General features: G+C 34.4%; 1 protein-coding gene across 2 annotated transcripts in view; it reads left to right on the top strand.

Moving 5' to 3' along the window:
- LOC116850908 (sorting nexin-27) overlaps positions 1–14,624 on the top strand; it is a 46,751-nt gene that overhangs the window by 21,761 nt on the left and 10,366 nt on the right. The window contains exons 1-6 of one of the 2 annotated variants that reach the window (XM_032829739.1): positions 4,984–5,552; positions 5,653–5,790; positions 7,899–8,126; positions 11,166–11,473; positions 11,580–11,818; positions 14,241–14,522. In XM_032829739.1, the coding sequence (XP_032685630.1) occupies positions 5,464–5,552; positions 5,653–5,790; positions 7,899–8,126; positions 11,166–11,473; positions 11,580–11,818; positions 14,241–14,522 (1,284 nt within the window). In that variant the 5' untranslated portion in view covers positions 4,984–5,463. Of the gene's footprint in view, positions 1–4,983; positions 5,553–5,652; positions 5,791–7,898; positions 8,127–11,165; positions 11,474–11,579; positions 11,819–14,240; positions 14,523–14,624 lie in introns of those variants that run through there. The other variant, XM_032829738.1, reaches the window with a different exon arrangement.

Genomic DNA, 14,624 nt, shown 5'->3' on the forward strand with positions numbered 1-14,624 from the left:
TATATATATATATATATACATATATATATATATATATATATATGCAAAAGATTTGCTAATATATATTAGCAAATCTTTTAGCTATCACAACTAAGTAACTTTGCTATGAAAGCAAGAAAATTTGCTCCTGTAGCTGATATTTTCAGTTGTATATTAACAAATCTTTTTTTCCCGTGTGTCTTCTGTTCCTGCCATTCTTATTAATTAATAAGATAACATGAACGCAAGACTCCCTAATACCTCATCCATTCATGACATCAATAAACGATTCGAGGCGAATTAATTTTCTGAGCATTATTTGTGAGGAACGCAACCTTTACAAATTAACTAGTCAAATTATTGCCAAAAAGTGTCCACGTTCGTCCCTTTCTCATGAGATTTTATAAAACTTTGAATGCTTAACAAATGGCATATCAATTTGTGCGTGCGTGCGCGCGTGCGTGCGTGTGTGTGTGTGTGTGTGTGTGTGTGTGTGTGTGTGTGTGTGTGTGTGTGTTGATGTGTGAAGTTTAGGACAAGAAGATTAAAAATATAAAATCTCAATATTATTCTCAAAGGCTCGATTGCACCAATGTTATTTTGGATTTAAGCGAAGTTTAAATATATGTTTGTTTTTATTTATTTAGAAAATATTTTTTCGTAATGAATTTGGTTATTCTATGTCTAAGTTTATACTAATTTGAAAATTCGCTTTCTAATTCTTGTTAATATTAAAGTTACTTTAAGAAATGTCATTTTTTAAAATAATTAATTTTTTAAAATATTTTTAAAATATAAATTATCTTTAAACGTTTTTTAAAATAATAATTAATTTGTTAAAAGAATCCAAAATAATATTTTATTTTTAGTGACATACCAGGTCTGTAAATATGAAACCGGAATTTGCCCATAGATGGGCAAACCGTCAAACCGCGTCATTGGCGCCATTTCCTTGTTGACATCTCTAACAAAGATTTTCAACTCACAACAATACAAGTTTCATACAACAGCATAGTTTGTAATAGCGTTGAACATGTCGAATTTTGTGCCTGGAAACTACGATTTACGGATAACATTGATTTTCTGTTACCGTTTGAAGAAAACTGCTGCAGAATTGCATCGAATGCTTGTCGAAGCTTATAGTGAGCATGCTCTTGGTAAATCACAGTGCTTTGAGTGGTTTAAAAAATTCAAAAGTGGTGATTTTGACGTGAGAAACGAAGAACGTGGAAGACCACCGAAAAAGTTTGAAGACAGCGAATGTATTAAATTGACATGTGTATAATGTTAAATTAATTAAAATAAAACGTTATTTTAACATTTGAGAAAAGTATTAATCTATAGTTTTGATGAAATGAAAATGTTAAATTGACAAAATCTATGTCTGACATATTAAATGAAAAATAATGTCAATTTAACACAACCTGTGATTCCTAACGGTATTCAAGTGTTAAATTCTTGTGTTAATTTTTTCCATATTATGCGTGTTACTTTTTAACATATTTATTTCGTGTTAAATTTATATATAAATGAGAGTGGATGATTTAGGACACATGAAATGTGTTAAATTTAACACGTCAGTTTTTACAATGTAACTGTGCGTGTGCAAAGAGAACCGCCAACTGCACGCATCCTATAAAATGAGCGTATATTCACTCGGCATTACCGTCGCTCTTTAAGCCCCATCAAGCGCACTATTAACGTAGGTGCAAATCATTATAACCGGCAATGCAAAGACTTTCTTATTCCGCATTTAACCGCGATTAACGGGCGCCATGCGTCATTTCAAATGAGCTTCGAACAGTCACGGTACAATTCCGGTGGAGGCTCTCGTGCGATCGCGCGGAGAAAGGAAGCGGATGGAGACGGCTGCGTATCGGCATATTTAAATATTAAGTTAGTTTTGCATACGCATAAGAGTCCACATTCGCTCACCGAGACGCGTTATCTCTTCCAACAAATATATCAATACATACGTGCGATGTCATTAATAACTGATTTATTTCATCTCTTATGGCACGATCCCATCTCGCGCTGGTTGACGACATTTTTGTCGCGGCGGTGCAGATAACGCTTAAAAAAGTGCAAAAGTGCAAAAAAGTGGATTTGTGCGTTACGCAGAATGTAATGTCTGCGTTTGCATTCACTGCTGATCATTAGTATATCGTTGATATAATCAAATCTCCGTCAAAACACATCGGAGAAATTATTTGATACAACTATCAATGATTAAATTAACATGACAATGATACAACTGAACGCGCTTTGCTTGAAAAAAACTGAATTTCTGGCTCTTATGAATCATATTCGATTATTCTTCCGTAGCATTGTGTGTTATATATACATTTTAGGAAGTACAATCTAAAGCTCTAATATTATACTTTATTAATAATTATTTTATAGTAGATTTCACTTTAATATAGCAAGATTTATCATTAAAAAGTTAACTACACAGAAAAACAACACCAAACCGAGAAAACTATTATAGTTACTATATCCATATTTTCTATGTCCATACAGCACATATGTCCAAAACTGGGATGTAAGACGTCGTTTAGACCTCTTTAAGTCGTTATTAAGACCAGATGTCGTTTAAATAACTTAAAGACGTCTAAAAGACGTCTTATGTCCCACTTTTGGACATATACTGTATGGGTGATTAGAGAGAAAATTTATGTGATTTGAAATGAGATAGATATGGCATTGAAAGTTGCTATATTATTATCTGCCCATCTATATAGTTCTCACAGCCATGATATATTAATATAATGTTTGATTATATATATATATATATATATATATATATATATATATATATATATATATACACTTCAGTCGAAGAAATATTGTGCTGTCTCTCTATTGTAATCTGTAGAAGAAATACTATGGTTGAGAAATCCGTAGAGTTTAGTTGCACCATACAGCACTGCATGTATTGCTCATACACATATGAATAGGCAATAAAGAAGATTAGTGCACTATGGTTACTACAATCATCTTATATGCACGGGCAAAAACTAACATTAATATTCTATTAACTATATTTAGACAAGTAATATCTTTAGTATTTTCTCCATGTATGAATGCAACCGAATCTTCTGTTACTTGGGGACCAGATGAAAAACTCGGTCGTAGAAATAGAAAGATTTCGATAAAAGGTTTTTACTTATCAGTCAATTACTCTCAATTATCTCAATCAAGTTTTAATGCAGTTAAAAGTCAAATCAATGCATTGGTCATAGTATAACAGACAATTTATCGTCAGCGGGTTTTTTTTATCTTTCTTCTCTCTGGTTCCCGTTTAGTTATCCGAACTGAAACCTTCTTTTATGTCTATGTTTCTCAGCAAAATTTATTATGTTCTTTAAGAAGAGAAAACTCTATTCTAACAGTCTATTCTTGTACATTGCCAGAAAACATGAAAAAATTTAAAAGAATTTATATGTACGCGCGCGCGCGAAGAAAAACAAATTGGTTAAATTAACATAATAATGTGACACAATCAATCGCGTTTCAGTTCTAGGAAAGAGGATTTTTTGTTTTCATAAATCACATTTAGTCATCCTTTCGTAACATTATGTATTTTATATACTTTTGTTTTAGAAAATAAAGTTTAAATATACTATTAAAATATATTTTGTAGTAGATTTTACTATATTGAAATAAAATCAATATATTAAAAAACGTATATTTTGTTAGCAAAATTTATTGTGTTATTCTTAGTAAAATAAACTCTATTAACAGTCTATTCCTACACACTGCTAGAAAAAATAAACAAATTTCAGATTAATTTATATGCACAAGGAAAAAAAATTAGTTGAATTAACGTGACAATAACTCTACTAAATACGTTTTGGTTGCAGGAAACAGAATTTTTGGTTCTTGAAGATCGAATTTAATTCATGAAGACCAGAAATTTTGTTTTCTTTGACCAAAACGCATTTAGTTATGTCATATTAAATCAATCAAGAGCTATACAATACTTATATAATATTGAGTTAATCCATAATTTCGTGCGGATTTTTAAAACAAAATTGAAGTGCATTTTATTTTTGTTAAAAACAATTTTAATCATTAATATACGTATCATTTTGTTTAACATTCTTTTTTGCTACCTTTGCCATATTTCATAATTTTCTTCTCGCAAAACTCTCGTGCGTTTACCAGCGAAGAAACGTTTCAAGTGATTTTTCATATTTTCTAAAGAAGAGAAGTTTATACTGTGAAGAGAGTTTTATAATGAACGAAGCGGATTATAATCGGAGGGGGCAATGTCGGGTGAATATGGTAGGTGAGGTAAAACATTTCAGCCAAAGTCTAACAATTTGTACGGAAGGGAGAAAAAGCGTAATGCACCGGAGAAACTCATTACTACCTCCCATTTTCAAGCTATTTTTACAAGCAACTATAAACACTATCACTTATACCAAAAAATAGATTATAAAATGTCAACTATCAAAGCATATTTATAGATTGCTAACTGTATGGAACTATTCTCGTAATACTAATGTGCGGATGTCAACTAAACGAAAATCCGCGCGCACGAACTTATGAATCAATCCAATAATATAACATTTTGTCTCCGTAACCGATGTATCGTTGCGAACAATCGATTGTTAAACGAATAAATCATTATTAGGAAAATAAATTGACAGAATTTTTACTTCCTCAAATTTTCACCGTATATAAGCTAGCAATTATTTTCGAATTTTTACTTCCTCAAATTTTCACCGTATATAAGCTAGCAATTATTTCCGCCCAATGAAACGATACAGAATGCTAGGCAAAAAATATTATCGTGCGTAAAACTTATAACATATGTTAAGTTATATACGATAAGGGATTTGATTAACATTTTAAATACACAAGCGCGCTCATATAACGCAGATGCGCGATAACAGAAGAGTCGTCGACTTGCGTCGGCTGTAGGAGGTCCACGACAGATAACGTCTTGCGACGTGCCACCCGGTATACGTGATAACAAAATATATAAAGTGCGCCAAGTGTTCCTTCGCCGGCAGACGTGGAAATCCGCGCTGGCGACATTCCCCACGGCCTCAGGGAAAGCCGTGCCTCCGCGTTCGCACCAATCGCGGCCGTCCTTTCACTGTCGGAATTCGAAGCTCGCGCTAAAAAGGCCGATTACCTGTATCCTATTCCCTTTCGACTGGCTGCAACGGTCGAGGGCCGCCCGCAACGACAACTTGCCGCGAAATCGACACGACACGTCTCGCCGAAGGCCTACCTGTTTCTCTCTCTCGTCGCGGAAGATCGGCCGAAGACCGGGCCAGAACGGAACCGCGAACCGCGAAACGGAGTGATTCTCGCGAAAGTCAAGCCGAGCCGAGCTTTCACGTGCATAAAATCCGCTCTCGCGTTAGCTATCGGCACGCACGTCGCGAAACAGCAGGCGCATAACTTCGCGCGAACAGCCGCCGTTAATTCGTGAGATTAATCTGCTATCGGGCTGATAAATAAGGAAACATGTTAACGTGTTACATGACTGCGTTGCAGTGCGAGTGGATCGAGAGCCGTAGGCGACTGAATTTCGGCGCGCCGCAGTCGCAATTCAAGTGGGTGTCGCGTGTTGTAATCCGAGGGTAACTCTCGAAGGGAGAGACACACGTGAGAGAGGAAAAGAGTGACATACGGATATGTCGTTTCTTCTTGCAGGAACAATGTCAACGTCGAGGGCGCTACTCACAAGCAGGTGGTGGATCTCATCAAGTCGGGCGGCGACGTCCTCACCTTGACCGTCATCTCCGTGACGCCGCAAGAAGCGGAGAGGCTGGAACCCTGCGATGACATGAGGTGAGAACGACGATATTTAAAAAAATATTAAAAGTTGATATGTAAAAGAACAAAAGTGGCAAAGGGAAGGCCAGTAAGAGCTTTTGCACACAGGAAAAAGATACAGTTGTGAGCAGCATAGTTGTATCTCCTTAGTTGTCTTTAATGATGGTAATTTGTATAGGATTGATATAACTTAGTTACTTTGTTACATCATTTCTGCATCAATGTATTTACGTGTGATCTGGTTATGGCGAGCAGAAATTGATTGGGATGACATTTATTATGAATCTGTTATCATAGATCTGTTATTATTTATTATCACTCTGGTTGGCGCAATAAGATATCGTCACTGTTGCAATGCGAATAACTTAACAATTGCTTTATATTTGTGGCAACCACATAATTAGCTGTTCTGTGTTTTTCTATTTTACTATTTAATTATTCGCATAATATTTTATGAATGTGTTTAATTTATGTGTGGGTTATCTGTTTTTTTCGTGCACGGATGTTAACATGTTCACTATCAGTTTGTTTGAATTCCACTCACAGACCATATTTTTTTTACGTAATTGTGTAAAACGAATTTAGCTTGATAATGCAGCTTTGAACGCAGAAAGAAATTTTTGTTGTTATACATATTTGATAGCGAACATATTAATTTACATTAGAGGTCGAACAAGGACGCGATATGTTTTACTTGCAATTTGCTTGGATAGATATGATTAATTTTTAATTTATATTGCATTTTTACACTCGTGCACAAATTCTCTTATTGGCCTTTCCTTAACAGTTAACAGTTGCGTTAAATTCACGTGTGAGTCCCACCAAGTTTAATTCTTGTTATATTAATGAAATTTTATTAATATTTTCTTAAATGCCTAGTAAAATTATTCTCAATCAGGCAAATATTAGACGTGTGCAAAAGTTCTAGTCCTTATGCATAGACAATTTCATTGTCTCTTTCATTGTTAAAGTCAACGTCTTTTTTTCACGTAGGAAACTTACGTAAAAGATGATAGGGGATTATAAAAAGCAAAAGAAAATATTTTGATAATTTAAATTGGTAATAATTGTGCAAAAATAATCTAATTCACGAAATTTTTTAGTTTTTATTATCAATAGATAGTCTGTCTCATTCTGCATAAAATAAAAAAGTTTAAGTTTTATGAAAACTTAAAATTAATTAAAAACAATTTTTATTTTCTATTAGTTATGTTATTTTTTATGTCTTTCTTATCGATTTTTCAAAGGTTAAGTTTATCAATGCCCTTAAAACGAAGAATATCGATTATTCTTGACTTCTTAGACAATTGCGAAGGACCTCAGTGTTCTCTCTCTATTTATACTTTTGAAATTATATATCAAATTTTTATCTTTATTTTTCTCGAAATGTACTGCATGTGAGTTGGATTATTTCTGTATAACTACAGCTAATTGCACTTTATATATTATGAAAATAAAGCAAAAACTTGCGAAAAATGAAAAACTAAAACTTTTGTATAGTTGGGCATTAATCGGTGAAAATTTTCTTTGACTAAAATAATCGGAAAGTCAACAATCAAAATTAATCAACCATCATATATAAAATCACAAGGGATTTCATCGATTCATGAAATTAATTATTAATCAAACTTTGATGTGACTGATTACACATTATATAATTAATATTATTAAACGATGAAATTATTCGTGATTACGTTTACGATGATGGATTAATTTTGAGGACCGATTTATCAATTATTTTAGTTAAAGAAAATTCATTTTATTGATTAATACTCAACACTGTTTTTGCACACGCCTAATACACCAAAAAACTGAGAAACTCACGCGTCACCTAGATATGGGTGTTTACGATGTTTGAACTTTGACACCCGAGTTTATCAAAATGCAATCGCGACGCTGCTATAATTGAAACTTGCAAAGAAATTTTCGAAGAATTAATTTCACGTTCGGTGTAATTCTCGATGATAATAGCAATATCTCGACTATCTTATCGATAAGATCCACTCGAAGCGCAATAGCGGAAGATGATTCTCGATAACCGCTGGTGATCACGCGTAATCTCTTATCTCTAATAAGCCACTCGGATTAAGCATATGGCACTAATTGCGCTGTATCTTGGCCAGCAACTATGCTTCAGTGGACTACAGCGAGAAGCGGTCTCTGCCCATCAGCGTGCCGGATTATCACGTCCGCGAGAGAAAACACGAGCGTTATGTAGTCTTCAACGTCCACATGGCGGGCAGGCACTTGTGCTCGCGCCGATACCGGGAATTCGCGGCGTTGCACATGGCACTGAAGAAGGAATTCATAGGCTTCAATTTCCCGAAGCTACCAGGAAAATGGCCATTCCAGTAATGTACTTTAATTACATCGTGCACGCAGACACGAATGGGACTCGTTCAACCGTCTCCTGAACGAACCACTTCGATATCCGATTCGTGTCACACAATTGAGCCGCGAAAAATGCTCCAAAGCAGCTTGTGCGCATTTCGAGCGTCTTCCTTCGCCTCCGTGATTCATTGGACGAGATATCAGACTAATTTATCAAGTTGAACGCCGTGACAGTTACTGATGACCGACATTATAACTACGTTTATATAGTAGTCTAGAAGTCTATTTAGTTACACTCGTATACACACATTGGGGGAATTTTATGATAAAAATTACTATATAATTTTATAATAGAGGTATATATCGATATTCTATATTAATTCATATTTTGGGAACAGAAATGTATTATTAGAAAATTTACCGTATTCATTAGTAAGATAAACTTCCTGCTGACATTATTCCTATACTACTAGAAAATATAGTAATTACTAAAAAAAATTTATATGAAAAAACTATATATTGTGATTCATGAGTACGTGCAAATTTTTAAACAAAGTTGAAAGGCATTTTATTCTTGTTAAAAACAATTTTAACTAATAATATGTACGCCATTCTGTGTTCGCTAATCTTTCGCTATCTTTCGCTATCTTTCACGTAATTTTATAAATCTCATCTCATAAAAAAATGTGCTTTTCCAACGTAGATACGTTCAAAATAATTTTTCATATCTTCTAAAAAAGCGAAGTTTATACCGTCAAGGAAGTTCTATAATGAAGAAAACAAGTGATAATTGGACAATGTTAGGTGAATATGGTGAGTGAAAAAAAAAAAAAATATATATATATATATATATATATATATATTTCAACTAAAAATTTAAATAATTAAAAAAAAAACAAAAATAATGCATAGGAAAAACTCATTATTGCCTTTCACTTTCAAGTCGCAATAAAAACAACTGAACTTCTTTAAACACTATATACCACAAAAAAATAGACTACAAAAAATGCTCTGAAATGTCAAAGCATATATATATATATATATATATATATATATATATATATATATATATGTATGTTACAATATATGCATACATATTTTTTTCTGTTAAAAGTTTAAATATTTAAAGATTAAAATAATTGGAATGTCCAAGATTAGCTACGTATCTGGGCATCGATACTTTTATTTTAAACGTACACGAAAAATATGCGATAAGTTCGTGTAACAGATTTTCTATTACCTGGAAAGAAAAACTTGGTTGCAAGAAAATAGGAAGATTCCAGTAAGGGATTTCTATTTAGTCAAGAGTTTTCAGTTATCTGTAATGAGTTTTAAAGCAGTTGAATCTTCAGACAAATATTTTTTTCCCGTATAAACTACGACATCTATACGAGGAGAAAATAATATTATTAGGTTAATCCATAAGTTCGTATTAATTAAAGAAGATTTTGCATGGTAATGCACTCATCTTCTTTAATTAATAATTAAAAATCTATGTGATTATTTGCAAAATAGTAGAGGACTTTTTTGTTCAATTTGACCTAAAGTATAAGTACACGACGGCAATCGTCGCTACTATAACTCATTTACCATATTCTGCATGATCATTTACAAGTTTTCTACAATTAATATTTCGATAATTATTGCGAAACGGTATAGAACTTTTATGTTTATCTCAACCTGTTCTACGTCCCCACAAAATGCCCGGAGGAGAGTGTGAGACACCCTGTATATTTTATATATATATATATATATATATATATATATATATATATATATATATATATATATATATATTTATATGCATATGTATACATGTATATAAATGGCCAATTATATGGAAATATCCTTTTAATACTGCGAATGCCAACTAGATAAAAATCCGTACGAACTTATGGATTAACCTAATAATAATATTTTCTCCTCATATAGATGCCGTAGTTTATACGGGAAAAAAATATTTGTCTGAAGATTCAACTGCTTTAAAACTCATTACAGATAACTGAAAACTCTTGACTAAATAGAAATCCCTTACTGGAATCTTCCTATTTTCTTGCAACCAAGTTTTTCTTTCCAGGTAATAGAAAATCTGTTACACGAACTTATCGCATATTTTTCGTGTACGTTTAAAATAAAAGTATCGATGCCCAGATACGTAGCTAATCTTGGACATTCCAATTATTTTAATCTTTAAATATTTAAACTTTTAACAGAAAAAAATATGTATGCATATATTGTAACATACATATATATTCTATATTGAAAATTTAATTATTTGAATTTAAAGACCAATACAATAAAAATAAAAATGTACAGAATTAGCTATATGTCCAGCAATTGATATTTTTATCTTTCCCTACACGAGAAAGATTTGTGTAACCTTTTGCTGTTGTCTGAGGGCCAGACAAAAACTCAATTGTAAGAACAGTAAAACTGTAGGTAGCTTCTATTTAATCGATCGTATTCCAACCGAGTTTTAATACAGGTAATCACTCAGACGAATATTTTTATTCGCGGTAGTAGAAATATATCGCATAGATATCGTTTCATCTAAATATTACATTAAGATTTTCTTTTTATGGTTAACAGAATTTGATAATTCTTGATATTGTAACTATTCGTGCTATCATGTCGATTGACAGATTAATACTTATATTAAATTTATGTAAGAATTTCGCAGTTATATTAATTCATAAGAAAATAATTATAATTATTTACGCGACACTTAGTATGAATAGTCATAACATCTCGGGAATAATTAAATCGGTTTTACGCTGTTTAGATTGGGTGTTACCGAATTGGTTTTAGATTGCTGTGTAAACGTAGTTTATGATATTACAGCGTCTCATTAAATTACATATAAAATATAATTAATTGCATTCGAAAAATCGGTCGCACGGCCAATAAAGGATCAATGAAACAAAGTGAAAAACACGTCTCGAATTATATTGGTTATTTGCTGTATTTTTTGGTAATTCAATAATCTGAGCTTTCAAATAATTTTCGTATAATTAACGTGGCAATTGACGTGTTAATAAATTTGTTCACTTGCGTTTCAGACTAAGCGAGCAACAGCTCGACACGAGAAGACGCGGCCTGGAGCAATACCTGGAGAAGGTCTGTGCGGTGCGCGTGATAGCGGAAAGCGACGCCATGCAAGAATTCCTGACCGACAGACTGGAGGAGGACGATCAAGGACCGGCGGTGGATCTTAAGATTCTCCTGCCGGATCGCGAAGTCGTCACTGTCACGGTCCTCAAGGCGGCATCGGTGAAGGATGTCTACGACGCGGTTTGCTGCCGAGTCGGGCTGGACTCGGAAACCGCCAAGTACTTCTATCTCTTCGAGATTGTGGAATACAATTTCGGTACGTGTTCTGACCAACACGCCATGAGCGTTTCCGTTCCGTTCCATGCGATCCACTATTAATAGCGCCTCTTTGCGACGTATAAAACACTGTCGATGCATTTCAGAGCGGAAGCTGCAGCCGCATGAGCACCCACACACTATATACATTCAGAATTACTCGACTGCCAGTGCGACGTGTTTGGCGATAAGGAGGTGGCTCTTCAATGTAAATAGGCCTCTGAGCGAGCAGGCGTTAACTTGGATATTCTGGCAGACGGTCGACGAAGTCAATAGAGGTCACATTACCGCCGGTGAAAGATTGTATCAGTTGAAAGCTCTGCAGGACGCGTCCAGGAAGCACGAGGTACGTTTGGGCTTTGACACTGAATTGCTTCTACGCAAACTTTCCACATTGCATACAATCTTTATTGATTTCATTTAAACATGAATAATTGAAGGCTTTGAAATTAAGTTTAAAACGAAATTATCTACTTATAAAATTATTTAATTTTATATACTTTATGGGGCTAGTGGTTACGTGATTCGGATCAGGAGGGAGAATGATTGCTGAGACCTTAACTAAATCTATATACATTTCGACTATATATACATATATTTAGTATGTCAGTGTTCTTGGTTCTTTATATTTTGTAACGCCTGTCTTTTAAGTCTTCTTTTCGCCCCTACATTCCTATAGGAGACTTGGTGGTTCCCTTTCCGTTCTGTCTCCGAAGAATTCAGTTCCTTGTTGCTCGTTGTTGGAGTGCCTGCGTTGTTGTCTTCTCTGCAAGTTCTGTTTGCCGTGTGTACGCTTGTGCTGCGTGAGACGTTTGTGCAGCGTGTAACGCTGGTGCAGTGTGATACGCTGGTGCAACGTGAAACGCTTGTACAGCGTGAGCGCTTTACAGCACTATTGGCAAAATTGAGTTTTTTCCTCTCATGAGACCTCGAACTTTGATGAGCAAATGCTGAGTGTTCCGCCGATTTTACTGCCTTATATACTGTGTCAATTTACTTTAGACCGAGAATTTACTTTCGAAAATTGGGAAGCCCTAGTACACCGCCTAACGGCGCGGTGAGAAGCTTCTGCGCGCGGCCTAAGCCGCCGTGCTGCGCACGGTCTAAGGCACGCGTAGCTTGTGCCGTCTGCTCTTTATGTCCGCTGATCACTACACTCTTAATTATTAATTTTTTTATGAAAACAATAAAGATTGTTTATATGTGCAATAGAAACACCATGCGTGGATCTTCACATTAATTAAAATTAACTACATTTGAAATTAAATTCAAAAGATAAGATTCGTGATGGTGTACAAAAATTAATTACAGTGTAGATCGCAAATTTACTACTGTTCGGAACATATATTATTTCTTACAAAAAAAAAAGGAAATATACTTTCAAAAAATCTGTGGTCTATATTTATCCTTAATACAGAGTAGATTTTCGGTCTACATTTTTTATCTATTGTGATTAATTTTTAATCCTTAGTGTTTCCTCATTGTAGACAAACAATCTTTATTGTTTTCTTCTTCTTAGTCATAACATCTTGCCAGATGTGTTGTGACTCAGTTCGACTAGCTCGTTTCCAATTTAGAGATAGCCTCCTTCATCATACTCTGCCATCCATCTCTGTCTCTGGTATCATGGATAGCCTGACCAAGATTCTTTTGCAGAAGTTTCTTTATAATGTCAACCCAACGTGTCGGTGACTGTCCACGCCTCCGCTTGCCCTCCTGCTTTCTCTGAACCACAAGTCGTTCCACGTTGTCAGTACGCTGTATATGGCCAAAAAATTTCAGTATTCTTGAAAATATCGTACTTGATAGATGTCTAGAAAGACGTATTTTATTAAGTATTGATACGTTAGTCCTATGCGCAGTTCAAGGTATTCTTAACATTCTGCGCCATTCCCACATATCAAAGGCACCAATTCTTCGTCTATCAGCCTCATTGTTTCATTTAAACGTAAATAATTAAAAAGATTTTAACATTCTAAATTCTAAACCTAAATTACATAATTATAAAATTAAATCTAAAAGATAAAAAGGACTAATAAAAGTCAAGTCGCAAGGTGTGATGCGTAAAAATTATCGCAGTTTTACTGTTGATAGATCGCAATTTTACTGTTGTTTAGAAACATATTATTCCTAAGAAAAAAACAAGAAATAGGAACATATTTTTAGTAAATTTGCAATTTATATTTATCACTAATCCAGAGTAGATTTTTAGTTTGCATTTGTTATTTGCTATAATTAATTTTGGCTCGTCACTACCGTATTAAATATAAGACTATATTGAATATAAATTTGATTTTTATTAGCATTTATTATTTTTTTATTTCCATTCGTTCCTATTTTACTTTATTTTCCGTGTGTACATACACAACTACCATGATAGTCTTAACACATAAAGTAACACTATTTTAGAGTTACACTGAAAGAAATTACCCGATAAAAACTTAACAGAGGGATATTTCCGATTAAATTTAATCGAATACTTTCGATCATAATGGATTTCATCAAATAAACCAATAAAAAAATTATGAACCGATATTTCTCATTAGATGTTTCCTGACCGGATACAAAAATTCATCGGTATTTTAATCGGAAATACCCATTTGTTAATTTCTTATCGAATAATTTCTCTCAGTGTATCCACAAAAAGAAAACATGCGCTCTAGAAAGATGCAATTTCCTAAATCAAAGTTATTAATACTTGTGTACATATTTCTTTCTTCCTTTCTTTTCTGTTTTGTTTACCAATCAGAAAAAACGTTTATGTGCAGTATTTAAAGCTGGCGAGGGAACTGAACGGATACGGCGACATCGTGTTCCCGCATTGCACGTGCGATTCGAGGAAAGAGGGTCACGTGGTGGCGGCGGTGGGCATGGCGGCATTTAAATTGCACGCCGCGAAGGAGGACGGCACGTTGGAGTCGCAGGTAGTAGAGTTCCAATGGAACACCATCACTCGGTGGGAGGTGGACGAGGACGGGATGGCGTTCTCTTTCCAATACACCCGCCAAGAGAATCGTCCACCGCGTTGGCTCAAAGTGTTCACTCCTTACGTAAGTACGGTGACTCTAGAGCATGGAGCTCTTCCCTCTTCTGCGCTTTCGCCTGTTTACGTAATAAGCTCAACGCGCTTAATCTATATCTGGTGGTGTGCT

Source organism: Odontomachus brunneus, unplaced genomic scaffold, assembly GCF_010583005.1.
Source record: "Odontomachus brunneus isolate Ranch 3 - 2012 unplaced genomic scaffold, Obru_v1 Obru_scaffold_159, whole genome shotgun sequence".
NCBI lineage: Eukaryota > Metazoa > Arthropoda > Insecta > Hymenoptera > Formicidae > Odontomachus > Odontomachus brunneus.